The sequence below is a fragment of the Oryza brachyantha genome, chromosome 6 (assembly GCF_000231095.2).
Source record: "Oryza brachyantha chromosome 6, ObraRS2, whole genome shotgun sequence".
Taxonomy (NCBI): domain Eukaryota; kingdom Viridiplantae; phylum Streptophyta; class Magnoliopsida; order Poales; family Poaceae; genus Oryza; species Oryza brachyantha.
Window position 1 is genome coordinate 20,554,268 of NC_023168.2, and position 27,862 is coordinate 20,582,129.

General features: G+C 42.4%; 4 protein-coding genes across 5 annotated transcripts in view; 2 read left to right on the plus strand and 2 right to left on the minus strand.

Annotated features, from left to right (window-relative positions):
- Positions 1-433: 433 nt before the first annotated feature.
- Positions 434-4,271, minus strand: LOC102703975 (eukaryotic translation initiation factor 5-like). Of its 2 annotated transcripts, none has more exons than XM_006656372.2 (2): positions 4,189-4,271; positions 434-2,363 (listed from the first exon to the last, which is right to left on the minus strand). In XM_006656372.2, exon 2 carries the CDS (start codon positions 2,049-2,051, stop codon positions 699-701), a length of 1,353 nt encoding a protein of 450 aa, XP_006656435.1. In that variant the 5' UTR covers positions 2,052-2,363; positions 4,189-4,271; the 3' UTR covers positions 434-698. The 2 variants fall into 2 exon arrangements, with proteins under 2 accessions (XP_006656435.1, XP_015694184.1); XM_015838698.1 differs by having other exon boundaries at positions 434-2,370.
- Positions 4,272-13,712: 9,441 nt separating this feature from the next.
- LOC102701557 (histone H3.v1-like) lies at positions 13,713-15,627 on the plus strand. Its single transcript, XM_040525631.1, has 2 exons — positions 13,713-14,460; positions 14,572-15,627. The coding sequence occupies exons 1-2, from the start codon at positions 14,081-14,083 to the stop codon at positions 14,828-14,830; spliced, it is 639 nt and encodes a 212-aa protein (XP_040381565.1). The 5' UTR covers positions 13,713-14,080; the 3' UTR covers positions 14,831-15,627.
- Positions 15,628-19,557: 3,930 nt separating this feature from the next.
- LOC102701835 (choline monooxygenase, chloroplastic) lies at positions 19,558-23,775 on the plus strand. Its single transcript, XM_006657231.3, has 10 exons — positions 19,558-19,843; positions 20,428-20,473; positions 20,696-20,831; positions 21,317-21,391; positions 21,483-21,689; positions 21,798-21,893; positions 22,198-22,316; positions 22,406-22,499; positions 22,953-23,003; positions 23,496-23,775. The coding sequence occupies exons 1-10, from the start codon at positions 19,582-19,584 to the stop codon at positions 23,640-23,642; spliced, it is 1,233 nt and encodes a 410-aa protein (XP_006657294.2). The 5' UTR covers positions 19,558-19,581; the 3' UTR covers positions 23,643-23,775.
- Positions 23,776-24,234: 459 nt separating this feature from the next.
- Positions 24,235-27,862, minus strand: part of LOC102702110 (serrate RNA effector molecule-like) — a 7,173-nt gene continuing 3,545 nt past the window's right edge. The window contains exons 4-12 of the mRNA XM_015838208.2: positions 27,651-27,725; positions 27,501-27,575; positions 27,373-27,420; positions 27,130-27,198; positions 26,247-27,050; positions 26,122-26,170; positions 25,179-25,414; positions 24,897-25,091; positions 24,235-24,600 (exon numbers count right to left, since the gene is read on the minus strand). Coding sequence (XP_015693694.2) covers positions 24,540-24,600; positions 24,897-25,091; positions 25,179-25,414; positions 26,122-26,170; positions 26,247-27,050; positions 27,130-27,198; positions 27,373-27,420; positions 27,501-27,575; positions 27,651-27,725 — 1,612 coding nt within the window. The 3' untranslated portion in view covers positions 24,235-24,539. The remainder of the gene's footprint in view (positions 24,601-24,896; positions 25,092-25,178; positions 25,415-26,121; positions 26,171-26,246; positions 27,051-27,129; positions 27,199-27,372; positions 27,421-27,500; positions 27,576-27,650; positions 27,726-27,862) is intronic.

Consider the following 27,862-nt stretch of genomic DNA (forward strand, 5'->3'; position numbering starts at 1 on the left):
ATTTATCATACTAGGGGTTAATATTCTATTTCTTAAAACCTAGTTATTGTGAAAGTACAGATGCTGACGGTAGTAAGCATCTTACTACTATTATTACTACTAGTGGTAAACAGGTCGATCACATGTGACGTTGTTATGCTCATAAGACAAAATCATTTTTTAAGCAAAAATTAAATTTATAGGTAATTTTAGGATTTCTTTACCGTAGTTTACTTTTTAGTATTTCCATTTATATCCTAAATATAACTATAAAAAAGTTTTACACATAAGTTATTTTATATCACTAAATATAACTACGTAAGAGTTTTACACAAATTATTTAATCGCTAGTACGGGAGTTCACCAATTCCTGTAAAAAGCTAAAAATTGCGGCTGCCCGACAATATATGTAATTGGCCCTGAAGTACATGTTTCATACACTGAAAACAGGATCGACGAAAACAACCATCTTGCATCATATCAAGCACGTTTGCATCCAGTATTAAGTTTGGTAAACAAATATCCCCAACGAGATATATGACACCACATGGTCCGGGTCCCAGAGGACAGCCTGGGTTTATTGGAACATGACTCATAAGAAACCACACACGAACAAACTCACTTGTAAGAAAAGCCACGCACGAACTGGAAACACATGACGAAAAAGACAACTATAGGCGAAAATGCGAAATGGAGATGACTGGGGGAGATTGGACGCATCACTCTTCGTCGGATTCGGAATCCGCCTGCTGGAGCCATTCCACGAACGGCTTGGCATTCTTCACGACCTGGGACTCCTTGCCACCAGCAACAGATTCGTTGAACCACTGAGTTATCACTTCTTCATCCAGCACATCCCCATCATAGAGGGCCTTGAGAACAATCGGCACCTCCTTCACAGCTTCGGGGCTAGCCTTGGCACCGAAGGCCACCAGGGCTAGCAGCAGGACCATCTGGGAGGCTTCATCAGGCACAGCAGCAGCGAGGAATTTCTTCTTCTTCACAACCTCCTTGGCGAATCCCTTGCCAAGGCCACCAAAGAGGGCATCAAAGAGAGCATTCATAGCATCCTGGGGCGGTAGAGCTGAGGAAGTCATCAGACCCTTGAGCTGAGCAGCAGTGGCGCCCTTGGCAAAGTAATCCTTCAACTCTTCAACCAGATCATTGTAAGGACTGCTCTTAGCCTCTTCAACCACATGTTCTGTACTTCCGTTCGAGGCACCTTCCTTGTGTGAGGCCTCTTGCTTCTTCTTCTTCTCAGGTTCATCAGTAGTGGACAGCATTACCATCTCAGCAGTTGCAGCGCTCAGTTGTTCCTGCATGCGCTGTTTTGCAGCCTCCAGTGAAGTGTCAGTCTGCCACTGGACATCGTCATCATCATCCTCATCTGCAGCAACATCACCATCATGGCTGCGAGTTGGTGAATTTGAATGATCCTCATCAGAGCCAGCAGCAGCCTTCTTCTTCCCAGCACCGCTTTTGGTGGAAGTACTTTCTTTGGATGTGACTTTCTTCTTTGCTTCCTTCTTTAGCTTCTTCATCTCCTCATCAGCAGCTTCCCCTTCCTTGAGGCGCTCCTTCTCAGCTCTCCTCATTGCCTTCTTGTCTTTCCCACCACCCTTCTTCTGTTCAGGTGGGTTCTTCAGTATGAAGGTTGTAAGCTTGTCCCTCATATCAACATCTGAGACAAAACCACAGGCAGCACACTTCAGTGAAATCATCTGGGTCTTGGAGATGAGGACCTCGGTCTCAGGGTTACCACATCCATAGCATTGGACATACTTCTTGATGAAGTTCTCAAGGAGACCAGCCAGCTTAGCAGTATCATGTGCCCCATTAACCAAAGAAATTCCAGTCTTCTCATCAAATTTAGACTGTGCACCGAGCTCACATCCAAAGTATTTTGTCGTGTAGGAAGCAGGCCTGGCTAGGGCTTTTGCTATATCCACCATGTTCACGATATTAGTTTTGATGCCATTGCCACGACCTTCTATTTTGGTGATCATCCTGGGCATCTTATACCTATAGAAGGCATCATCGCGGTTTGAGGCGCCAATGTTTTGCAGAGCCATCTTCGATTAATTTTCTTCTGCTGAGATGATATCAGAAGCACCAAGAGCCAGAAGCAACAGTAGCCTTGTATCCTTGAAGTGAATCAGCAGAAACCAGTGTCCTCTGAGAGCTGCCAAAAGCTTGCATAAAATGACAAGGCTTCAGATGCATGCAGCAGGGCCTTCCAAGCGAGAGCTTGTGCCTTTTTCTCGTTGTCCGAGAATATTCTCCAAGTAATCCAACTGATCCCAAGTAAAGCAAGTCTTGTTCAGACATAAAAGAAGCTTCAATCTTTAAACCCTCCACTTTGTAATATTGCAGCAAAACTGATGCTGCTTCCTACATCAAAAGTAAATATTAGATACCTTATTCACACGGATGTTATAAATGTGCTTCTATGGGCAATGTTTCACAATGACAGGGAGCATATGCTTGAATGATAATGTATTACGTATCTGATGGATATGGTACCACACTTCAACAAATTTCTTAAAGCACAAATCACTACTTAATCAGTTATGAACAAACCAAATAATCTAGTAATACTCCCTCCATTTCATATTGTAAGACATTTAACTACTCCTAGATTCATCTATTGATCAATGTATATTAGTTGTATAACATATACTTGAATGATCATGTGAAACGTATTTACAAATGAATAGCAGTATTTCATCCAAAATATCGCTGAATAATGGCATTTTTGTAGGAAGGCAAGATGCATAACATGCACTAAAACCATGGCCCCAACAATGACCTTGTGCAACAGGGCAACAGGCTTCACTAGTACCCTAAAATGACAGCAATAGTTGAAAACAGCAACTGGCAGGTGTAGTAGACCAGACAGTGACCCATAGAGATTCTACTATTTCACAATGCTGCACTTATTACTCACTTGTTGCATTAAGCATGTACTGGATTAATGAGTGTTATTTAGAAAACTGTTGTAATACCAACCCTTTTACCAATATTATATAGGATAAACACATAAAAACCCTAAAGAGCAAACAACCAGCACAACCATGTCCATGGTAAGTGTGAGCATAGCAAATTCAACAAAGATGACTGTCTCAGCAAAAAGAGAAAAATAGAAGTTTGCAGAGGGGCAAGTGACTGAGTAAAGTAGAGATAAATACAAAATGAAACTAAAAATATTCTAGTTCTTTTGGGACTGAGCTGGCACACATGCAATGAACTGGGCATACACTTAGCAAAGTAAACATCGGCATATCTAAACTCATCCTATCAGATCGATAACATTGCGGCATAAATGAACGCAAAGGGCAAGAGCACAAATATATGATAGCAGTATTATGGCAGTGACTGGGGAAATGCAGCATTAGAATGAAGAGACTACCATGAAACTCAAATATCACTGGAGAAAGGCAGCATTAGCATGCAGAGACTACCATGAACCTCATAAGCATGACAGTAATAATTACTCATATTAAGTTTAGTAAAGTGTCTAACCAATATATGGTAACGGGTGCTACTGTAAAATGTCTAGTAAATCATGGCAGCATATAGTATAGCAATATTAACTGGAAAAATGCAGTAGCCGCAATAAGAGAAGCTGCATGAAATGGAACAGATAGTATGCGGAACCGCTAGGACCGATCTGAAAAGTTGGGCAGTAGAATCAACATACGCATTCAAGTATTTGCATTTACAAGCTCTTTAACTATTTATTTATTAAACAATTAACGATCAAGACTTGACGCATTCAAGTATTTGCATTTACAAGCTCTTTAACTATTTATTTATTAAACAATTAACGATCAGGACTTGATTTACTCTAAAAAAATAATAATCAGGACTTGACTATCGATGAAATGGTGACTTGTAAGATTCAATCCAAAGAGATTTGACCATGCAAATCCTAAAAAGTGAAGCAAACTACACCTCTACGTTTCGTCTAAACCTAGATAGAACAGATCATCGCGAGCCCAACCAATAAAGCCAAATCCACACCGAACACCCGCAACACAGCACGCTCTACCACCGGATCGAATCCCACCAACGAATCGGCCACAAGCAACGAACAAAAGCAACCATCTCAGATCTGGCCCGCGGGGGTTCCTCCAGCAACCGATCGATCGAGCCGGTCGGGAGAGAGAGAGAGATCAGGGGAGGTAGGCATCGGGGGTAGCTCCTCACCTTAGGATTTGGTGCGGCGGATCGGGCGGCGAGGGTTCGAGAGGAGTGGGGAAATTTGGTCGAGGGGGAGTTTCTGCGGCGAGTGGGTGGGGGGAAGGCAGGTGGGGGGTGGCTTATATATAGCTAGCTGGCTAGGGCAGCGTCTCCGTGTTCGGGTTGGATTCGTATTCTGTGGGGGGGGAGAAGACGCCCTCCCCAAGTGCGGTGCGGGCCTCCGCGGCGGCGCCCGAGAGTCCGAGACGCCCTCGACTGGAGGCGAGGGCAGCAGATCAGACCTGGGCCGGGCCGGCTAGATGGATCTGTTGCTTTTGGGCCGTAACTTCTCAAATGTGGGCCGAATTCGGCGGGGATCAGAGAAATACGTGGGCCAGCCTGAATGTACGTGATGATGGACAGCTATCAGCTTGCTGGTCTCCGGCCTGAATGTTCCGATCGATCGTCTCGGAGCCATTAACTTTTCCATTCATTTTATTTAAAAATATTACATAATTATTAATTATTTTAGTATGTTTCGATTTATTACCGAAGAAACTACAAAAATGACTTCTGGTTTTGTTATTTGCACAAATTTTTTGAACCAGATGAGTAGTTAAGTATAAATTTAAAAGTTAACAAATTAAGTTAAAAAACAAAGGGAGTATAATCTAAAGTTTAAATTTAGAGTGAAGTTTACTTTGCGATGTTTGTTTTTATCGCTAAGAAAAAATATATATATGTGTAAATTTTGTATCTAAATTATTTTTAGTCGCTAATAAGTTGTTCCCTTTGGGTTTAATATAAAGCCGATGTTGGATTTGGATGAGTAAGCAGCAGCCGGGTAATTAATCGACTGCAGTGCACGTAGCGTTTATTTAATTACTTGTTGGGTAAGAAAAATCAAAGGTGTACCGCGATCGACATGGCGATATGTTAATGTTAGGGTGATATGCATGGTAACTGAATCATACACGACGTGGTGGTAAAAAAATTAGATTTGTTTCAGTCCAATAAAAAATATTTCGAGGTATTCAAATTATTTTTGATCGTGATCTAACAGTGCACATACTACACTACTCAGTTATCGGACGGTGAAAAACGATTTAATACAGGTATTTTTTATTAGACCGAAGCAAATCTTAAAAAAAATATCTCATATTCTACGATATTTTCTAGCTACTGATAATTGTAAATCATGCCGGTCCAGAACGCTTACACACTAAGAATTTCTTAATCATGGATGCAGAGCGTTGTCAACTGAGGAAGAACAAGTGGTGTTTTTTTTTCCCTTTCTTTTTGCATGGTCGAGATTGATTTTTTTTGGGTAAAAATTCCAAATTCCAAACCTGGGTCAGGGACAGCTAGAGCTAGTGACACGTACTTACAAGATATAGTGATATCTCCGGTTTTCATATTCTTATCGATGGAATTATTTTTTTTACTTCGATGTTTCGTAATGTAAGTAAGATGTTTGATTTTTGTTGGTAATGTTTGATCATTTGTATTATTCAAAAAATTATGAAAATATCATTTATTTTGCTTGACTTACTTTATTATCAAAATAACTTTAAGCACGATTTGTTATTTTTATATTTAATACTAAATTCTTGAATAAGACGAATGGTCAAACGTTACAACCAAAAATATTAAACATCTTACGCGTGATGAAACCAAGGTTAAGTAACTACTGTAACTGATCATTAAGTAAAAGGGGCATGATGGCATAGGTATAGCATCACACATTATTAATATAATATATTTTAGGTATTGCTTGTCATATTGACGCATCCCGTTCATAACGCCACGTAAATATCCGTATCATATTTAATTCTATCTACGTCAGTATATTAGTATTCAAAATCAGAAGAAGACGAAATAAAGCTGAAAAGTCTGCACAAACTTGATGCGTTTGAAGAGATGGGCATCAACTGGTAGGTAGAATCATCATTTGTAAATTTTAAATTCATAAATCCATTGACCCATATCTCTAATAAGCAACTCGAACAATCGATCAGATAAGAAGTATGATCTATTGTCTTAAATGTGGTCGCTTGTTATAGAAATCTGTACATTGCAATGCTCAGAAGGGCAAAATTAATTGACGGGGACAGCCGATCCTACCTGGAGACACGCAAGATTTGCAATGAGATTAATCAAGATATGAAGTGTTCGTTCATCTCAGAGGATCATGAAAGCGACTGAAATTATAACCATTTGTTAGCATTCTGTTTGGGATCACCTAGATCTAACATTGATCGGGGTATTCTATTGTATAGATGAAATGGATTGCAGGAGTAGTAAACATGGATTAGGGTTCGGTGTTACCGACCGGTAGAGCCGCTCGCGGAGGAAGAAGATGATCCCGTCATCTTCGTCGGTGTTCGGCTTTTGGCTGGCGGCGATGAAGGTGGTCGGGGCAGCTTCCGGCGAGGTCGCGGTGACGGTCGGTGTAGTCCAGGCGAGGCAGTGGTGCGGTGGTGGCGATCCCGTCACTGGTTGCGCCCCCTCGATCGGTTAGGGTTAGGGTTTGTGGGATGGAGTGCGGCGGCGACGAACTTCGTGTGTTGTTTTGCCATGCCAGTCTCCACCCCCTTTTATATGGCGCAGTGTGACAGGGACCCACCAGCCTATTGGGCTGGACGCCCCCGATCAGGGCTCGATCAAGGCCCCTTTGGTCGTTGGGCTAAAAGGCTGGAGATCAATTCTAACGTTCTCCCCCTTGATCTCACTATTGCTTTTAGGCTTTTTCTATTTCATCACAGGTCTGCGCATAGAGCATATTTCATCGTCTCAGTTAATCACCAATGGATTCCACAGCCACTATGCACATCTCTATTCAGAAACAGATACTTTACTTTTGGGCCATATAGTCCAGGAATCATAAGGCTTCCCATAAACCCATGTCGGCTACATGTTCCTTGAACACGTTGGGTGGTAGGCCTTTCATGAGCAAATCCGCGAGCATCTTATCTGTTCTAATGTGCACGAGACTGATTGTTTGATCCCGGACTTTGTCTTTCACAAAATAGTATTTTATGTCAATGTGTTTGGCAGCACCACTTGACTGATTGTTGTGAGCATACATTACTGCGGGTTCATTGTCGCAGTATAACTTTAGTGGTTTCTCAATACTGTCAACCACCTTTAAACCGGGTATGAATTTTTTAAGCCAGTTCACCTGCCCTGTTGCCTCATAGCATGCTATAAACTCGGCATACATTGTAGACCCTGCGGTGATCGTCTGTTTTGAGCTTTTCCATGAAATAGCTCCTCCCGCAAGAGTAAACACGTATACCAACATTGACTTTGTGTTGTCTGTTGCAAAGTCAGAATCAGAGTACCCCACTACCTGGAGTGATTCTGATCTTTTGTAAGACAGCATGAGGTATTTTGTTCCTTGCAAATAACGCAAGACTTTCTTTACCAATTTCCAGTGCTCTGGGCCTGGATTACTCTGAAATCTGCCAAGTAACCCGGTAACAAATGCCAAGTCAGGTCGTGTGCACACTTGCGCGTACTGTAGGCTTCCTACAGCTGACGCATAAGGCTTTGTTTTCATTTCATTGAGCTCATATTGATTTCTGGGACACTGCGATGCCCCATACTTTTCGCCTTTTACTATAAGAGCATGTGAAGAACTACAGTTGGACATGTTGAATTTTTCAACACCTTTTCTATATATGTCTTTTGGGAAAATCCCAATGCATACTTTTTTCTATCTCGATGAATCTCTATGCCCAAAACATACGAAGCCTCACCGAGGTCTTTCATGTCAAAATTTGATGACAAGAATTTCTTTGTTTCCTGCAGTAGACTGACATCATTACTAGCTAGTAAAATGTCATCCACATACAGAATTAGGAAAATAAATCTCCCATTCTTAAACTTTGAATAAATACAGTTGTCCTCAACGTTCTCTTAGAACCCAAATTTCTTTATTGTCCCATCAAACTTCAAGTACCACTGTCTCGAAGCTTGCTTTAATCCATAAATCGATCTCTTCAATCGGCATCTCATATTTTCATTTTCTTTTATGACAAAACCTTTCGGTTGTGCCATATATACTTTTTCCTCCAAATCACCATTTAGGAATGTCGTTTTTACATCCTCTGATGTAATTCCAAATCATAATGTGCCACCAATGCCATTATAATTCTGAAGGAATCTTTACACGAGACTAGAGAAAATGTCTCGTTGTAATCAATTTTTTCTCTTTGGGTGAAACCCTTTGCCACAAGTCGCGCCTTAAACTTTTCTATATTCCCTCTAGAGTCATATTTGGTTTTGTAGACCCAATTACAGCCTACTGTTTTGGCTCCTTTAGGAATTTGTTGTAAATCCCAAACATCATTTAATTTCATTAATTTCATTTCATCTTTCATGGCTTCCAACCATTCAGATGAGCGAGCGCTTCTCATGGCATCTTCATATGAGGTGGGATCATCCTGCATATGAGACTTTTCTATATTATAAACTTCATAGTCATCACGGATAGCCGATCTTCTGACTCTTTCAGACCTTCTAGGGGCCTCCTGTTCTGGCACATTATCTGTTTGAGGCTATTGAGGCTCCTCCTCTTGTGTGGCATTAGTTTCTGTTGGATCATGTATGACAGGATCCCCACATTCATTCATTGTTGCCACAGGAGGGGTCACAACAGGAGTTGGTACCATAATGTCAAAAGGAATTGACGGTGTTGGCCCGACATCAGCAGGTAGAGAGAAGAAAGGTTCTTGAGTCGACAGAGCGGGTTCTAACACCCGCCTCTCCTCAAGATCAAACTCTCGAACTACCGAGCTCCCCCTAATCATCTCGTCTTCCAAGAAGACGACGTGTCTCATTTCTACAAACTTTGTATAATTTTCGGGACAGTAGAAACGATAACCCTTTGATCTTTCAGGATAGCCAATAAAATGGCAGCTCACTATTTTAGGATCCAATTTCCCAATGGTTGGGTTAAATACTTTAGCCTCTGTAGGACTCCCCCACACACGGAGGTGAGCTAGTGAGGGTACTCTTCCTGTCCATAGCTCATACGGTGTTTTGGGCACCGATTTGCTTGGAACTCTGTTGAGAATATGAATGGCGGTTTTTAACGCCTCCATCCATAACCCCAATGGTAGGGTGGAGTAACTCATCATACTGCGCACCATATCCATAAGGATACGGTTACGCCTTTCAACTACTCCATTCTGTTGAGGTTCGTCCGGTGTAGAATACTGGGCTACTATTCTATTTTCTAATAAGAACCTTGCAAAAGGTCTAGGGACTTGCCCATATGGCGTGTGTCGACCATAGTACTCCCCCCCACGGTCAGACCTTACTATTTTAATCTTTTTGTCATACTAATTTTCAACTTCAGCCTTAAAAATCTTAAGTTTATCCAAAGCTTCTGATCTTTCTTTAATTGGATAAATATAACCATAGCGGGAGTAATCATCTGTGAATGTTATGAATGAGTCATAGCCATCCACGCTTTTCATAGGAAATTGACCACAAATATCTGTATGAATGATCTCTAAGTTTCCCGTGGAACGAGTTGCACCATTTTAATGCTCTTTACAAATTTGCCTTTAATGCAATCTATGCATTGTTCTAAGTCTGAGAACTCCAATGGAGGAAGAATCTCATTTTTAACTAGTCTCTCAATTCTCCCCCTCGAAATATGGCCTAAACGATAGTGCCATAATTTCGATGAGACATTGGGAGTTCTCTGTCTTTTCTTATTTTCTGTTGTCGACGAGGACACAACATTCACACTTTCAGATAGAGATAACAAATAAAGCTCATCTTGCAAAAAGCAAGGCCAATACGTTCATTATTACACCATAGCTTACATTTGTCATTTCCAAAATGGCAATGATATCTATCCAAAACCATTGGCTTCAGCTTGGAAGTCATGTCACTCATCCTTAGGATGTGGTTTTTTATACCACCTCCAGGGTACTTTTGTGAAGTGAGCTATTTGATTAACTACGTCGCATCAGTCTTTGAGAAACCAGTAAACTGGTTGCAACAGTCTCACACTCTGGGATTGAGCCCAATATTGTGGGCTCAATCGTATTCTTTACCACAGCCAAAATTTCTTGTTGGCTAAGGCCCACTTTTGTGTTCTGTCATATGACATGACGAGGGGAGCATTGTCTCTCTCTCTTTTGCCAGTTAGTATCTGACTCATCTGCGCCTCTGACTAGTGCAGCAGGCTCTATAAGACATGGGGTAGTCACTACCCAGTCCACCTCTCCCAAGATAAAAGCAAGGTCAAGTTTTTTTTTCCATTCAAGGTAGTCATCTCCTTTCAGGGTTGGAATATCTTTGATACAACCCATCAAGAGTAGCCATCAGTAACAATCATGTATGGTGAAAACAAAATCAACGATAAAATTTAACCATATCATTATTATGCACTAGGCCTAAAATTACCGTTGGGTAAAAATAGACATAACACATAGGACCATAACTGTGATATTGCGATTAAAACGTTGGTCAAAAATCCAATATCATAGCACATTTAATGTCACTAAAATTAAATTTGTCACGTTGGTTCGAAATTTAATTTTAGAAACATCAAATTTCAATAATTTAATCTATTTGCAGTGGAAGAAACATTTAAATATTCTCTAAACAATTCTTACGTTGGTTCAAATTGCTTAGAAAAATTCAAAGAAACAATTCAATAACTTTTAATTTGAGATATACTATAACCGGGGCATAAAATAGACTTCTTTCCTTTTAAAACGGTCCGAGGACCAGAAATGGACTTTTTGCCGGTCGAAACCGATCGGCCCGTCGGCTTTTTTTCAATCGCGGGCGAGTGCTCCCCCCACCTAGGCCCCAACCTAGGCCTGGGCTGGGAAAGCCGCCAGCCGTGCAGTGCCCTCATGGGCCAAATCTCGGTCTGGACGACGCCGGCCGTCCGATCTGCTAGGGTTTCGATTGGACGACCGGGTGGAGAGGTCGGTAGATCAAAACCGCCCCTCAGCCGCCGCCAGATCCAAAACCCTAACCCTAGCTCATTCGAGCTCCTCTTTCGGCTCGGCCGACTGCCCTCACGCCGTCGCGCTGTGGCCGGTGCTCGTCGGCAGCCGGCCCTCTTTTCCCTTCTCATTCTCCCCCATCGTCTCTTTCCTGTCCCGACCATGTCTAGAGACCGACGGCGATGGTGAAGGCGGCGCCGCCGCGGGCCCCCTCGCCAGCGCGCGCGCTCGCCTGCGGGTGAACGCGCCGCCATCGAGCGACCTCACGGTGACTCCCGACCGGAGCTCGACGCGGCCCGAGCCCTTTTCCCCCTCCCCGGACGGCAACGACACCCGACGGTGGCCATGGAGGGGACTTCCCGCGCGGCGTCGACGACGACCGGCGGTGAACGATGGAGGTTAGGGCTTCGCCCCTCCCATCCATCTCTTTTCTTTGTTTTTCTTTTTCTGTTTTTCTTTTGGGATCGAATCCCCTTGCGATTTCTCTCTGGATTTTTCAATCCCCGGACCAATCTAGAACCCTAGATGGCTCTGATACCATTGTTAGCATTCTGTTTGGGATCACCTAGGTCTAGCATTGATCGGGATATTCTATTGTATGGATGAAATGGATTGCAGGAGTAGTAAACATGGATTAGGGTTCAGTGTTACTGACCGGTAGAGCCGCTCGCGGAGGAAGAAGATGATCCCGTCGTCTTTGTCGGTGTTCGGTTTTTGGCCGGCGGCGATGAAGGTGGTCGGGGCAGCTTCCGGCGAGGTCGCGGTGACGGTCGGTGTAGTCCAGGCGAGGCAGTGGCGCGGCGGTGACGATCCCGTTATTGGTTGCGCCCCCTCGATCGGTTAGGGTTAGGGTTTATGGGGTGGAGTGCGGCGGCGACGAACTTCGTGTGTTGTTCTGCCATGCCAGCCTCCACCCCTTTATATGGCGCAGTGTGACAGGACCCACCAGCTTATTGGGCTAGACGCCCCCGATCAGGGCACGATCAAGGCTCCTTTAGCCGTTGGGCTAAAAGGCTGGAGATCAATTCTAACACCATTATGCAAGGTGAATTTGCTTGCTAATTACTTATCGCCGGCCATATTATCTAACAGAAGTTGACATCTACTGAACCATAACGTAGAGCAGATCAGAGCAGCAGCACACATATATTAAGATTTTTTTAAACAATATCCTTTTGCATGCATGGTAATGCTCCAAGCATTGCAAGTTAACTTCCCCACACACATTACATGGCAGTTCACTTTTTAGACAGAAAATATGCATGCAAAATCAAGTGTTGATAATTGCAATGGAATTAATTAATTAAGAAGAAAATTGATGGCATATATGTTAACTAAAAATATATGTGAGCAATAGTAAATCTGCATATTTAGCAAATATTAAGATGACACATGTGGCTTGTACTAATTACAATAGTGGATTAGCATGAGGCAGCATATGTATTGTCTCCCTTTAACTTTAAGCAATAGAAAATTCCCTGCACGTCCGTGAATTTCTAGTTGTTTTCTTTTGCACCCTCGCTTTTTTTCTTCAATTCATTGTATTTCCCTGAATTTTGATTTTTACTTATGTCTAAGGATAAGTTCCGCTTTTACCCCTATTATATGGGCAACTGTTAGTTAAGAAAGATATTGAAACAAAATTCAGAAGAAAACAAACAGATGGACAAAAACTTAGAGCCGTAGGTTGAAATTTTAGGTATAATTCTTTTTCTAAAGCAACCTTAATTAATATGGCTGTGGATATGGATAAGAGCCCACTTAGGCAAAACTAGCCAAAAATGCAGCTGTGTGGCACCAGTTAATTAATTAGCCAAGCCAGCTAGCTTAGCTTGCAGAGAGATAAGATTACCCTGATTTGGCAAACAGCTGTGGCGTCCTGTTCACTGGCTGCTAGTGCTAGTTCAGTACGGGCAGCCACACTAATTAAACGGCGTATTTATATAAAAAAACTAAATTGTACATATATAATTTATATACATATCCTTACATATTTAAAATCAAAGAGTAAAAATTAAACTACGATAAAGAAAATTTAAAAATCAATTTTAAATTTAATGTTAAAAATTTAAATTAAGGTTTATATATATAAGCAGAAGTGAAATTAAGGATTGACGAGTGCATGCGTAGGCCGGCAGCACGTGACGAAGGGCTAGCTTAATTACAAATAATATGCTAGATGAAAGGGGGCTAGTGTCGTGACTGTAGTGACCTGAGTAACACCTATGATCATAAATTTAAATTTTAATACGAGCATAAATTTCAGATTGAGTATCTGAGAGAATAAGTTATCTACTTAGGCTAAGTTTTTCCATTCGTGTCCGAAAACTCTTTCTGACATCTGGTCAAACATTTGATGTGACATTTCTCTAAAAAAATTTTCAAGTCTAAACACCACCTTAAAATTCAGATTAATTTCGATAGCAACCTATGCATTCTAGGCAAAAGACGAGACCGGAAAAAACCAGAAGAAAAAGAAAAAAAAGGCAAGAGAGGTGAGAGTGAGATGGTGATAATGATAAGGTAAGCTGATAGATAGTGTTATTATTATCATTGCGCTGCGAGCTAAGGTTAGCTTGAACGTGCGTGTTGCGGTGCATGCAGCTCGCCTCGATCTGTGTCTGGTGCCCCCGTCGCCCTCGCTGCCTCCGACACGTCTCCCCCTCCACGCGTCGCCGTCGTCGTCGTCCTCCTCCTCCTCCCCCCCTCGCCGTGGCGTGGCTTGCCTTCGCTGCTGCCTATATACGGCCCCGCGGCGACCGCCTTGCCTCCTTCTGTCCGTCTGTCTGCCCGTCCGGCTCGTCCGTCCGTCCTCGGGGGGTGTGGTGCGTGGGTGGCGCGGCCATGAGTCTCGTCTGAGAGGTGAGGTGAGCCGCCGGCCGGCGATTGGTTGATGAGAGCAGGAGCCACGGCGGAGGAGGCGGCGAGGCGCGGACGCGATGTCCGTTGTGGCGGCAGCGGCGGCGGTGGGGTCGTCGCCGGTGGGGGCGTCGTCGGCGTATGGGATGTGTGGGGGTGGGGGTGGGGCGAGGAAGAGGAAGGACGTGGTGCAGCAGCTGGAGGAGGATCCGGGTGGCGGGGATGCCGCCGGTGAGGACGCCGTGCGCGGGCTGTTCGTGCTGGAGACGGTGGAGGAGGAGGCGGGCGAGGAGGAGGAGGAGGAGGAGGAGCAGCGGTCCTCCATTGGCGACGAGTCGGAGGAGGATGACGACGAGGAGGAGGAGGTGGAGAGCAAGGGCGAGACGTGGCGGAGGAAGACGAAGAAGTGCGGCGGCGCGCTCACCTGCCTCGACGCCCTCGACGACGCCCTCCCCATCAAGTAAGCGCGCGAATAACTAAGCAATCGAATTCTCGCATCCCTACCAATTAGCTCGCCTCGCTAATGGCGGATGGGTTCGTCGCCTCGTCGTCGACGCCGGTGCATATGCAGGAGAGGGCTGTCCAACTTCTTCTCCGGCAAGTCGAGGTCGTTCGCCAACCTGCAGGACGTGGCCGCCGGCGCCACCGCGGCCAGCGGCGCCAACGTCCTCGCCAAGCCGGAGAACCCCTTCAACAAGCGCCGCCGCATCCTCCGCTGCTCCTCCATCCGCCGCGTCTCCTCCACGTCGCTCACCGCCCTCCCGCCCTTCCTCCCGGCGCCCCAGCCACTTCCCGACGACGGCATCAACGGCGCCGGCGGCAATGGCTGACCGACGACGACGGCGAGGAGAATCACAACAAAAAAAGAATTAAGCAAGATGAAAAAAAGATCCCTTTTTGTAATAGTTTGGGATCTCAGCTCATCACATCAATCATCAAATCCATCATCAAAATCCATTAGAACTGCTTAGGTTTCTTGATTTGTTTCTTCTCTTAGCAGCAAGCATGCCATCCTACCTCACTTACCACTGCCACCTAAGATCAAATACACTAGTAGTACTAATCACTGTTAGCTACCTAATTGCATTGACCAAGAAGAGATCAATCAGAGCATGCACCAACCAAACACACATGTGGAGTAGTACTAAACAATCCTTCTTCAGACTCTTGGTGCATAAGCATGCCATGTATCCTAACTTAGCTAGTGGATGTGATCTCATTTCCTCACTAACCCTTCTAATTTTGTCAATAGCAATAACATTTTGTATAATCAATCAATATAGTTTGTAGGAGGCATGCAGAGACGAATTTAATCAAGCACCCAATCTGTTCCTTGCACTTTCATCCATATTATCTACATAATGCAACTGTTTTTGTATATAGTGAAGTGCTCACTGTAGCTAGGGTTCAGCAACCACAACACTTGTAACCACCTTTGTGTGCATCCATCCATGGATGCATGAGCAATACTATCATCATCATGATGGCTTTAATTTTTTTGGGGGGCTAATTAAAGATCAGAAGCAAATTAAGGCAAAAGATTGTTCCTGCTGGTTGGTGCCCAGATTGTACTTTAGGATGAGTAATCAGTCTCCATTTCATCTGATTTTTCTTGGTCATCAGGAGGAACACAGGAGGTTCAGAGGGGAGGCTTATCTAAATCTTCTTTCCGGATGTGGACGCTGCAACCGAAAGCTGATCATCTAGCTACTCCGTCTTAATTAACTTAATAATATCTCCTAGTCGAAACACTTTGAAATTTTTAGGCAATGATCGATTCACAAATAATCCGTCAAAATTCAAAAAAATTAAAACCCTAAGTTCGTTTCATTAAACTAGAGTTGGTCATTGTTAACTCAGCAATGCATCGATAGATTGAGTCTTCATCCTTACAATCACCGAATTTCAAACATGATCTGAGAATGGGTACAAAATGTGTGGAGGTTGAGAAAGGGACGGGAGGGTCGTGAAAAGTGGTGCTGGTGAGAGGATAAGCTTTTGGGCAAGAGAGCGATGGAGCATGGATGGAGAGGGAGAGGGAGAGGGAGAGGAGAGATGATAATGAGGAGAAAACGTAGGCCGGGGTCACGTCGCCGGAACAGCAGCAGCGCAGGCACGAGCAGCCGTGTGCTGGTGATCTTATCCATTTCGCTCGCTTGCTCGTTCACGCTTGGTCTGGTCCACCTCGGACCTCTGGTGACGTATGGGTGATTGCTTGTCAAAGATGAAAACGAAAAATAATTTATAAATAAAATTTTTATATACATATTTATTGTGATTTTAAAGTAAAAAATTCTAAAAATCAACTCTAAATTTATGATTTAAATTTAAATTTTAGCTTATAACCTTTATGAAACGAAAATTATTTGTGATATGGTCACTGGTAAGTGGGCTCTGTGTTTTTTAGTTCCACGATCATGTTAGAGAGATATAAAATTGCAGAATCTCAATCTGTCCACCTAGTTTCATAAAACCAATTTTCGATGTATTTTGAAGTTTGGACGTAGCTCGGAATTAATTTTTGGTTGAAATTGAAATTTTGATTAGTGTCGATATAAATCAAATTTAAATGGTACTCTTTCTGTTTCAGTTATAAGTCGTTTTGACCTTGCTCGAAGTTAAACTAATTCGAGTTTGATTAAGTTTATATAAAAAAACTCGTAACATTTATAACCCAAGAGGCCAAGACACACATATTATAAAAATATATTTAATTATAGATTTAATAAAACTAAATTGGTATTATATATGCTACTATATTTGTCTATAAATTTGATTAAATTTGAAGTAGTTTGATTCATAACAAAGTTAAAACGACTTGTAACCTGAAACGAGGAGGAGAGTAGATTTGATCACTGTGTCGAAGTTTATCAATTGATATTTGAGTCGGTAATATAAACCCTAGTCCAGCTCCAGGACACAGCCGCGGTTGATCTGGTCAGATTACGAGTATATATTAAATTAATCGACAATGACTTGGCTATGGATTGGGTCGATTAGTTTGGTTTTTTTTAGTACGGGCGAACGCCGGTAATTGTGTTGGGGGTTTTTTAAAGCTTCTGATGGCGATCGCCGATCGGTCAGTCGGCACGGGTGGTGAAGGCGTTTTGCTTTGTTTTCGTTCTCTGATTTGCTGGAAGGAGCTTCAGTGAAGAGACAGGGACTCAGGAGACCTGCCTGCTTGGTCAGGATGAATTGGGTGATGGCTGTTACAGAGCACAGCAGAAAGCGATGCGGAAAATAATAGATGATAGAGAAATCATATGATCTGTTATATATTACACTATCATTTATCTCTATAGTTTTTATTGGATTCTATTATCTCTCACCGTATATATATATATATATATAACAAGCCAAACATGTGAACAATAAACACGTAGACTCGGACCCTGTTTTTTCCCTATCATCTAAAATGCTCCTGCTCCATCTCTTCTTCTTCTTCTCTTTGCAACGAAGGAAGGATGTGTTCACCACCAGTCAACCTCCTGGATCTCCTCGCCGCTGGCGCCACCGGACCGTCGCCGCCCCCGAAGCTGCGGCCCCCCGACGCCGCCGCCCGACTGCGCGAACGCCGTCATGCCCCGACTGCGCCAATGATGTACTCCTGCTCCGACGCACCGTCGGCGCCGGGCCACCGGGCCACCGCCGCTGTCCTGCTCCGACGCGCCATCGCCGCCGTCCCCCGACGCCCCCGTCCCTCAACGCCGCCCTGCTTGGCACTGGCGCCGACAATGTCCTGCTCCGACGCGTCGTCGCCGCCGGGCCACCGGGCCGCCGTCACCCCCCGACGCTCCCGCCCCTCGATGCTGCCATGCTTGGCACTGGCCGTAGGTGACCGGCGCGTCGACGGCCTCCCAACTACGCCGACGTCGTCCCCCGACTACGTTGGTATCCACTCGACCGCCCCTTGATGCCACCCTGCTCCAATGCGTCGTCGCCTCCTCCCGACTGCGCCAGTGTCGCCCCCTGCCTCCACCCGACTGCGACGGCCACCCGCAGTCGCCGCATCGTCGGCATGTCGGTCACCCGCGGTCGTCACCTCCACCGTCGCCGCACCGAGCACCGGCGGTTGTCGACTCCGACCAGTGCCAAGCTGGCTAATGCTCAAGCACTGAGTAATAGGGGTATTTTGATCACTACGAAAATACAGGGCTCTGTTTGTGAGGCCAAATGCTTTCAAGGCGTATAAAATGTCATATTTATGAGTGAGCAAAATTGTAATGTCATAAGTTGAATTGTAATAGCATATTTCTAAACTGACATATTTGGAATGACATAGATCTAATTAACCCTAAGAACAAATGCCAAAGGAGGCACAAGTCAACCTTCTTAAGAACATGTAGTTGGATAGGAAGCAATACTCATAGCAACCTAAGAACAAAGTTGCTAATATGAAGTCGACCTTCTACTCCCTCCGTCCTAGAATAAACTAATTTTTCACTTTTTATCTATAATTTTTGACTCTTCGTCTTATTTAAAAAAATTTGCGATTGATATTTTTGTTTTTATTAGATGATAAATCATAAATAATACTTTACATGTGACTAATTTTTTTCTAATTTTCTGAAAATTTTTCAAATAAGACGGACGGTCAAATGTTGGGCACGGAAACCGGAGAATTGGTTTTTTTGACAGAGGGAGTACTATGTTACAATATTTAATTTTGAAGTACAATAGATATGTATATTATAATTTTTTTATAAATTAGTTTTAGGTTGCTAATAGGTGATACGTCTTAGGCCGCGTTCATTTGCTGCCGATAAGTTAACTTACCCGCTCGTTTTTCGCACGCACGCTTCCCGAATTGCTAAAAGTTATATTAGTCTATTTTATATTTTTTTAATAATTAATACTTAATTAATTATGTACTAATCCATTACTATATTTTCCGTGTCAGGATAAGTTAACTAAACATATTTCAATCGAACGCGGCCTTATTCTTCCGGCCAATAAACAATGTAAGCTTAGCGAGACAATGGGAGCATCTAACGCGGAGCAACAGAATTCCATATCTTACTGAGAAACAAGTTTATAATTCAAATAATTTCAAAAAAGTTTATGATTCAAATTTAACCATACAATGCCGCCTTCCTTTTAAAAGTTTTAAAGAATAGTTCTCGAAAAACTACTCTCCCCTGTTCATTGATTAGTTTCCTTGACAAATTATTCTCCCAATTCATTATTTGATTAGTTTCCTGACCAAGTTATTTTATTAAATACACATTTTAAATGTTTACTCTTTAAAATAAATCGTTCAAAAAATCATTTTCAAATTTACATTGTTTGACAATGCCGTGTTTAACATGACAATATAACACCATCTTGCAGGCACAGTGTACTTTTATATAGGTCCAGACGGTTAAAATATTATAACATTGCCTTATCACATCAGTAAGCCTGGCTTAAAATGTGGTGCAGATATTGAAATTAAGTTTTGAAAGAGTTGTTTTTAATATTAAAAATATGCATTTCATTAAATATTCAAAGACAAATCGAACAGGTGCCTCCTCTCGCGACTCGCACCGTCGCACGCACGCACGCACGCAGCTGCCCCTGCCGCCTCCGCTGCCGGCCGACGATGGCGATCGCGCAATCCGCGGCCGCGTTACCCTCCGCCTCCCGAGCCGCTCGCCCCAAGCCCACCCGCGCCGCGCCGTCCCGCGTCGCCGCCTCCGCCGTGGCGACGCCCGAGCCCGCGCCCGCGCGGCGCCTCGTGGCGGCGTTCGACCCGGCGGTCCCGCTGGCCTCCGCCGTGACGCCGCCGAGCGGGTGGTACACCGACCCGGACCTCCTCTGGCTAGAGCTCGACCGCGTCTTCCTCCGCGGGTGGCAGGCTGTTGGTATACTCTCGATTTTGCACCGCCCCCAAGTCCCAAACCCCTCCTCCTTTTGTTCTTACTTTCCTCGATTGGTTGCTAGCTGTGTTGTGCGATAGTACAAGCGCCCGCAATATCATTATATCAATTGCATCTAATCTCTAAACGATCTCTAATGGTGGATTTTGATGGATACCTGTGCATAGTAAATATGCGCGATGTGGGGCTGCGAGTGGGAGAGTTGGAAGTGAGCTCACTTCTCGCTTGCTTGAAATGGAGAGTTTGTGGCTCAGGTGCTCATGGATAAACTGGTTCAAGGACTACTGACATCCTTAATCCCAATTCCCAACTCCCATGTCAGATTACAATGTTGTTGCAAAAGATGGATTAATTATATGGATTGGCATGGCATTTGAGCCTCCTTGTGCTACGTATGGCCGTTTGTAGCTTTACACCTTGATTAGTTTTCATATCGATTTATTGTTTACACTTCCATTCAATTTCTCTTCACCATCATCGATTCAGTAAGTTTTGTGGCCAGTTCAGAAAGAGTGTTGATAGCCACCATTATTTTCTCGCTGAAAGCTTATTTTGTGTTTCCTTTACAGGCCACATATGGCAAGTCAAGAATCCAGGTGACTACTTCACAGGAAGGTGATTTCATCCTTCTGTAACCGGACTCTTATACTAGTGTCTGATGTGCAAAACATGAAGTTTATTCTTATATGCGTAGAGGATCCTTACGTTATTTCCATATAGCCAACCACATGGAGAGCACTTTATCCATCAGTCATCACTGCTCCCAAATTTCTGTAAAATAAAATCATTTGCACTGGATGTTCATGATTATAATAATCTAACAAGGTGATGTAGCAGACTTGGAAATGTAGAATTTGTTGTATGTCGGGATGCAATTGGAGAACTTCATGCTTTTCACAACGTTTGTCGCCATCATGCCTCACTCCTTGCATGTGGAAGTGGTCAGAAGACTTGCTTCCAGTGCCCTTATCATGTGAGTTCCTTAGGAAACATCAACAGGTGGTATGTCCTCATTGTTGTGCGCTATTGGATACTCTATTGAGTGTTGAGAAAATAAATGTGACCAGAAACTTCTCATGAAATGTTGATCGATTGAATTTTTAAGGGAAAGAAGCCAAATAATACTAAAGATTCTTGAGAATGCTAACATGAAAATTATGTATATGCCCACATGAATTTTGGGTGATTAACATCTTGAATTCCTACACACTGTTTTGTTAGTTCATCTCACAACTTTTTAGTACCCGTGTGGACACTGGACACTTGGAAGTATGAACTAGGAATAACCAAAACGAAGTATCACCAGAGTACATGCTTAACTAGTCTATTTGGACTTTCTGGTTACTATGTGCGGTAATTGGCAAAGCTTCTGGTTTCTTATTTTAGCAGACACAGGAATTGCTAATACTATTATTACCAGCACAGTCTATAATTGTGTTCTCTCTTGAAACATTGTAGGGTTGGACATATGGACTGGATGGAGTCCTCCTAAAAGCTACACGAATAGCAGGAATCAAGAACTTCAACAAAAATGTGAGTCCCAACTTTCTTTTGGAAGCTTGTGTTGTGTCCTTCTCAATTCCACAACCTGAACTCATGCAGTTATGCTTCCTTTTGGAAACAGGATTTTGGTCTCATTCCTATTAAAGTAGCCACATGGGGGCCATTTGTAGTGGCTAGATTCGATAATGGCTTCTCCAAAGAAACTGCTGATGACACAGTTGGAGATGAATGGCTGGGTAGTGCTTCAGATCTGTTGAGTAGAAATGGCATTGACACTTCACTGCCTCATGTTTGCAGGCGAGAATATATAATCGAATGTAACTGGAAGGTCTTATTGATGAACTGTCATGATGACATTTTGATTCAAAAAAAAACTGAAAATACAACAGGCTTCTCTTAAGTATATGCTTATGCCCATTGGGTCCTTCTGATGCAGGTCTTTTGCGACAACTATCTGGATGGTGGCTATCATGTTCCATATGCACATGGAGCCCTAGCATCTGGTCTACAGCTTCAATCTTACGAAACACTTGTATATTTAATAACTCACTTTTTTTACTGTTTTTTTTCTTTAGTAATATTTGTTTTATTGGTGATTTGTTGTCGAATAGACAGGTTTTAGTAGGTCAATTTTCTGTTGTTTTGTTTTTGTGTAGAAAGAATCAATTTTAATTTATTATTAACAATAGAGATATTTTGATTTTTGAGACAGAGGTAGTACCTTTTAGGATCTTCACATCTGACATGAATGCCTATAGCCGTTCTGCTTTATTTTCTCATAACTAGTTTGCTGTTCCGGGTGGATTGCTGATTAGCATGCATTTATCTCTTTGTAGACATATGAGAGAGTTAGTGTTCAAAGATGTGAAAGTGGCCAAGTAGAACAAAATGATTTCGATCGCTTAGGGACAAAAGCTACTTATGCTTTTGTTTACCCAAACTTTATGATTAACAGGTGGCTTCAGTATCCTTGTAAACTACTGTTCCGAATTCCCATTTTTCTTTATCATGCATACAAAATTTGAAAACTTCCTTGATTTTCAGGTATGGCCCATGGATGGACACTAATCTAGTTGTTCCATTGGATGCAACCAGATGTAAAGTGATATTTGATTATTTCCTTGACCAGTCTCTTCTGGTAGAATCTATTTCCATATCTCGTTTTTTCACTACATATTATGTAACATATAGTCTCATTGCCATCAAATGGGAATGGTAGTTTGAGTTGCAAACATGAGTTCCCAATTGTTATATATTGCGGTAATTTTGTGCTCGTGTTTCGACTTGCATTGCAAACATACTATTAGTGCATCACTCTGAAACAATTGTCTGCTTTCAACTTGTCCAACGGCAAGAGTTTCTACCAATTTACTCATATACCACTTTTAGTAACCTGTTTTTGCAAATAAAGATTAGTTCAGCATAGGTCGACTAAATAGTTTAATGACCTGCAAGCATAGTGATGTCTTTGGTTAGATGTTGATGTTAGTTTCAGAGTTTATTCAGGTTCCCGTATGAAACAAGTAATGATTTGGTATATTTCTGTGTGCTGTAAATCTTTTCGATGGCTTGATCCATATTGAATATGCAGGACGACCAGAAATTCATTGATAGAAGCTTAAAAGACAGCGAGCAAGTACAGGTATATAAGTATATTACCATAATACTAATGTTTAACTGCAAGGTAGTTCAATCCATTGTTGACACGAATGACTGAGTTTATGTCAAGGCAGACACATTCTTTAAACTTGTCACTACAGGCTCACAGCACTACGTCAGTGTAAATTCAATGGTCTTCTAACAACACTGCCCTGATTAAGTTGCTTCCAGATGCACTTCGTGCTTTTCTCTTATTACAGTCATGTCTGAGGCAGAAACAGCATTGGTTTCCATGTCTGATGTATATATGTTAGCTTCTGGAGTACAACTTTATACACATACACCATGTTGATATCTCATAGATGCATGCTATAAGACCATATTTTGTAGACATGTTCATTTCAAAAAAAAGAAAAAAAAACTAGCCATAAAATATCACAAGCAAGAAAAGAAAGCAGAGACTGCACACAGTGATAATTCCACTAGTTGTTGATATTTCAAGTTTATCTCTGAACATCGTGCGGTCGACCTGCAGATGGAAGACATTGCCCTCTGTGAAGGGGTTCAGCGGGGCCTGGAGTCACCCGCTTATAGCGTGGGAAGATACGCACCATCAGTGGAGATGGCCATGCACCACTTCCACTGCCTCCTACATGCCAATCTTAGTGGTGACGACTGGTGAGTGATTCCTATGTGCATATCTCATTGGATTTGTGCATCACAAAACTCGTGTGCATATCTGCAGCATTTTCATTACTTGCACATTGTAAAGTGAAAACACAGGATTGTAATCAAATCATTCTTCACACACTGTCAAAATCCATTTGTTGGCGCCTTGGTCTTGAGATATGTTGGTTTGCCTTGTGTGGAGCTGGTTAGATGCTATATGCAAATGGAAACAAATGTATTGGTCTGGTCAACTTCCTCATTTCAGTTCATACACAGCAGATTATCTATTCAAAATGTAAAATTGAAGCTGGCTACCAAATAGCTGCTACCCAATGCGATCAAAAAGGTCATTCGTGTAATAAGTTTTTTTAGCGATCTATTTATAAATAAGTTTTCAAAAAAAATCATAATGTCAAAATTGCATGCATACAACAATCTAGAATAACTTTGATGTGGCTTGTTTAGCTCATGAGTTGCTCGCTCGCTAGCTCGAGCTGGCTCGTTATACAAAACAAGTGAGCCATCCAAAACAAGCAAAAACAGTAACTTGGCTCATCTCATCGAGAAATTGAAACAAGTTGAGCCGAGCCAATGACATGACCATGGAGAAAATGACAACATTTATTAATAACTTCCAATGGAGAAAATGTTGTCAGCTACAACGTTTTGTCAAACGTCTAAAGGACATTTATCAAAAATCATACTGTGTTCATCACTTCTTAGGACTGCAGGTGCACACGGTGCACAATTCAATAACAGTTTTGCCATTTGAGATACAACAGTTGCTGATGCATTACACCTCAAAAAAATGCTCTATTGTTCATGACATCCCCTACGTCAAAAAAAAAAACGCGACTACCTAGACTGGAGATGCTTGAGTTGTGATCGGAAAATTACATCAGGGCATGGTCTACAAACTTCTGTAGTCAAGAACGGTAACTTCCTCGTCCGGAGCATCAAGGTCGTTATAACTGCAATCGAATTATGATCATAAATAAGTTGCCGGCTATCACACAGAAATTTAATGCATACAACTTTTGCCACTACAATAAAAAAGCAGCAATATAACTGTTGGAAGTACATATGCAAGCTAAAGCAGGTTGTTTGGCTTGCGCTAAGCCCTGACCACCGTTTGTATGAGGGCAGAATATGGCACAATCAAGTAGGTAGAGCGAAACTTTTTTGGGGACATATGGTATGTAGAGAATAAATAGGATAACAGACATCATGAAATTCAATACTATGAATGAATAGTTAACCTACTAACCTTCGCAAACGACGAGGATCATGGCGAAAAGATGGAGGCATAGTTATAATTGGTGCAGGACCGCCCATCATTGGTCCTAGCACTCCTGCGTTGCCATGAGCAGGACCGTTCGGTTCAAATGGAGGTGGCGGCCCTTGCTCTCTCAACATATGCATGGCTATTTCTGGAGGTGCGGGAACAAATGGACCCAGCGGACTGAAAATCAAACCAACCACACTCATTAGCAGACCTTTAGACATCTATCAGAACAAAAATGAAATCATATCTTCTCACAGCACCTACCCAGCACCAGGAACAGGCATCAAAATTGGGGGAGCAGGGATTTCAGGAACAAAAGGAGCATTTGGACCTCGCCCACGGAAAGCATCAAACATCTGATCATCAGCGCCATCACGACTTGGAGAACGATCGCCTCTACTATATCTGCCTCCATCTCTCTCCGCCCTATCATATTCTCTACGATTGGCACGGTCATATCTCAGACGATTATCCATACCAGGTCTCTGTCTTGATTTGTCCTGCAAATCAGAAGTGTGACTATTGGTCAAGGATGTAAAAATGAAAATTTTAATAAACATGAATGTGTCTGCAGTTTTCATCTGCACTCAAAGAGTAAATTTCACAAAACCACATGTATTATGGATCAGGTTTCAAAAAACCACAGGTTTTTTGGCATATGGCAAATAACTACATCTATTATTATCACAATAAAACCACAATTTTGACCATTGTGGATAAATCCCTTGAATAAGCCACTCTCTTTAAACCTTTCACATCAAGAGTTCTCCATGACACTGAACTCACCAGTTACGCCACAGTAAATGACTTATCATGCCTTTTTAGAACAATATTAACAATAGCTCTTTAAGAGCTCCTGAAAGGAAAATCTGTAGAGGAAAGGGGTGGATTGGTACATGGTCCACGTGTACACTAACTGGTAACCAAAAGGCAGACATACAAATTAACTATATCTTAAAAGGGAACTGGGCTTTACTGACAGGAAACAAACAACCATAACTACAGGATGCAGCCTGAGTAAGAGTAACACCGATTTTTGTTTGAAGATATAATGGTTAGGTACAGGTGTACATATATTGGTATGAAGTTATGTATGTAGTTCACGGTTAGGTACAGGTGTACAGCACATATCAGATATATTGGTATGTAGTTCACTTGTAGAGTTGTGCTGTTTTATTTAAGCAAGTAATGGAGATGAGGTTCTTACTGGTGCAGACTGTTGCATGACTGGGGTTCCACCAGGTGCATTAGGATCACTGTTCATAAAGAAACAACCATATAAGTAGCCCCTCTTAAAAAAAGTAGCATAGGTAGAAGATCATATGTACATACTTCATGTAATTTTGGAAATAAAGATCCTCTCGGACTTTGGAAGTCAACTCTATCACAAGCTCGGGATGCTTCAGCCTCAAATGCTTGTGTACAAACTCAGGAGCATGGAAAAGCTTTGTACAGCCCTTGGCTCCACAGCCATATTTCCATCCATACTTTTCATCCCTTATCTTCCTGACATAAGGTTCGAGAACTTCAACTGCTGCTGCATCGATTTTGTCCTTGGCTGCTAATATTACCATGGGGTCCTGACCAATCAGCCTTTCCTGCCAGAAAGTATCCAGCTTCTTTTCCCAATCAGCGGCATTGATATTAGTTGTATTAGACGCCTTACTGTCTGCTCTCACATGGCGAATGCCTTTTGGTTCATTTGCCTCAGACATGCCATAGTAATCAACACCATGAATGCGCCATAAATAGGTAAGAAGAGTATCTAGGAGCTCAACACCTTCAAGGCCTTTGACAGTAGTTAAGCCTCGGATTATAATTATAGGTCCCATAGATCCAATATGAGACTTGTCCACATCTGATTTGTCATGATCACCACTTGATAGGATATTCCCCACAATACCCTTCTCAGTGTCAAGCTTACGCACAAGGGCCAGAGCTTGTTCAATGTCAACTTGGACCCGTCGAGATTCAGAGCTTACTGGATGAGCCACGGGAGCACCAGAAAGAGGGTCTGTTTCTTTCGAGGAGATCCTACCATGCTTTCTCCTCTTGTCATTGTCTCCATCATCATCAGTGTTTCCATCACTGCCACTTGCTGCTTTACTTGCTGCAGCCGCAGTTATTCCAGGGCCACTGTTCAGCAGAATATCAAGGTATAAAAAAGAAATCCAAAAGATCATATCATAACACAAGCTGTGCAAACATAACTCACAGGTCCAGAGTTCCATTTTGCAAATCATGAAAGAAATTACTTGCTACTCCCTTACAACGTGCATTCCTACTGCATAATGGAAAAGCTGCAGTTAGACAAAGTTAACAAAAATGTGGAAGGCATTAAGATGAGCTGTACAGAAAAGGATATTGTTCCATAAGACAATTTCTACAACATTATTATGTTTGCGAGTGTGCACAGGGGAACAGACTCAATACAAAACCACTTGGTATTCAACTCCACCTGTCAATAACAGATGATAAATTGGTCGGATGGTATTTGTTTTTCAATCTGCAAAGCAAATGGAAGGACAGTTAAAGCAATTGGACCATCTGTATTCCTACTTGTGTACAGCTAAATCATTGACTTACAGCTCATCATTCTTGTGAATGTCAAAATAAGCACGTTTTTGGGTAGTGATGTACTCTGTCCTGTATTCTTGGTACCTTTTTAAACAGACATGGCATGTCAATACTAAACAAAAAAGACATAATCGGTAATTGTTCAACATTAATAAATACCGTCTCTCAGCTTCAGCAGGTAGAATATCATCCTCAAGAACTTGCATGAACTGTTTGTAGGTCATCAAGCCTTCCCTGAAAGGGTCATATAATTACATAAGATGACAGAAAAATACTAAAAGAAACTCATGCAAATGATAGACCAGATATCTCCTCAAAATAAATGGAGGGAATAACGAAAATATAGAAAGAAAAATTGTTGAGTGAAAAAG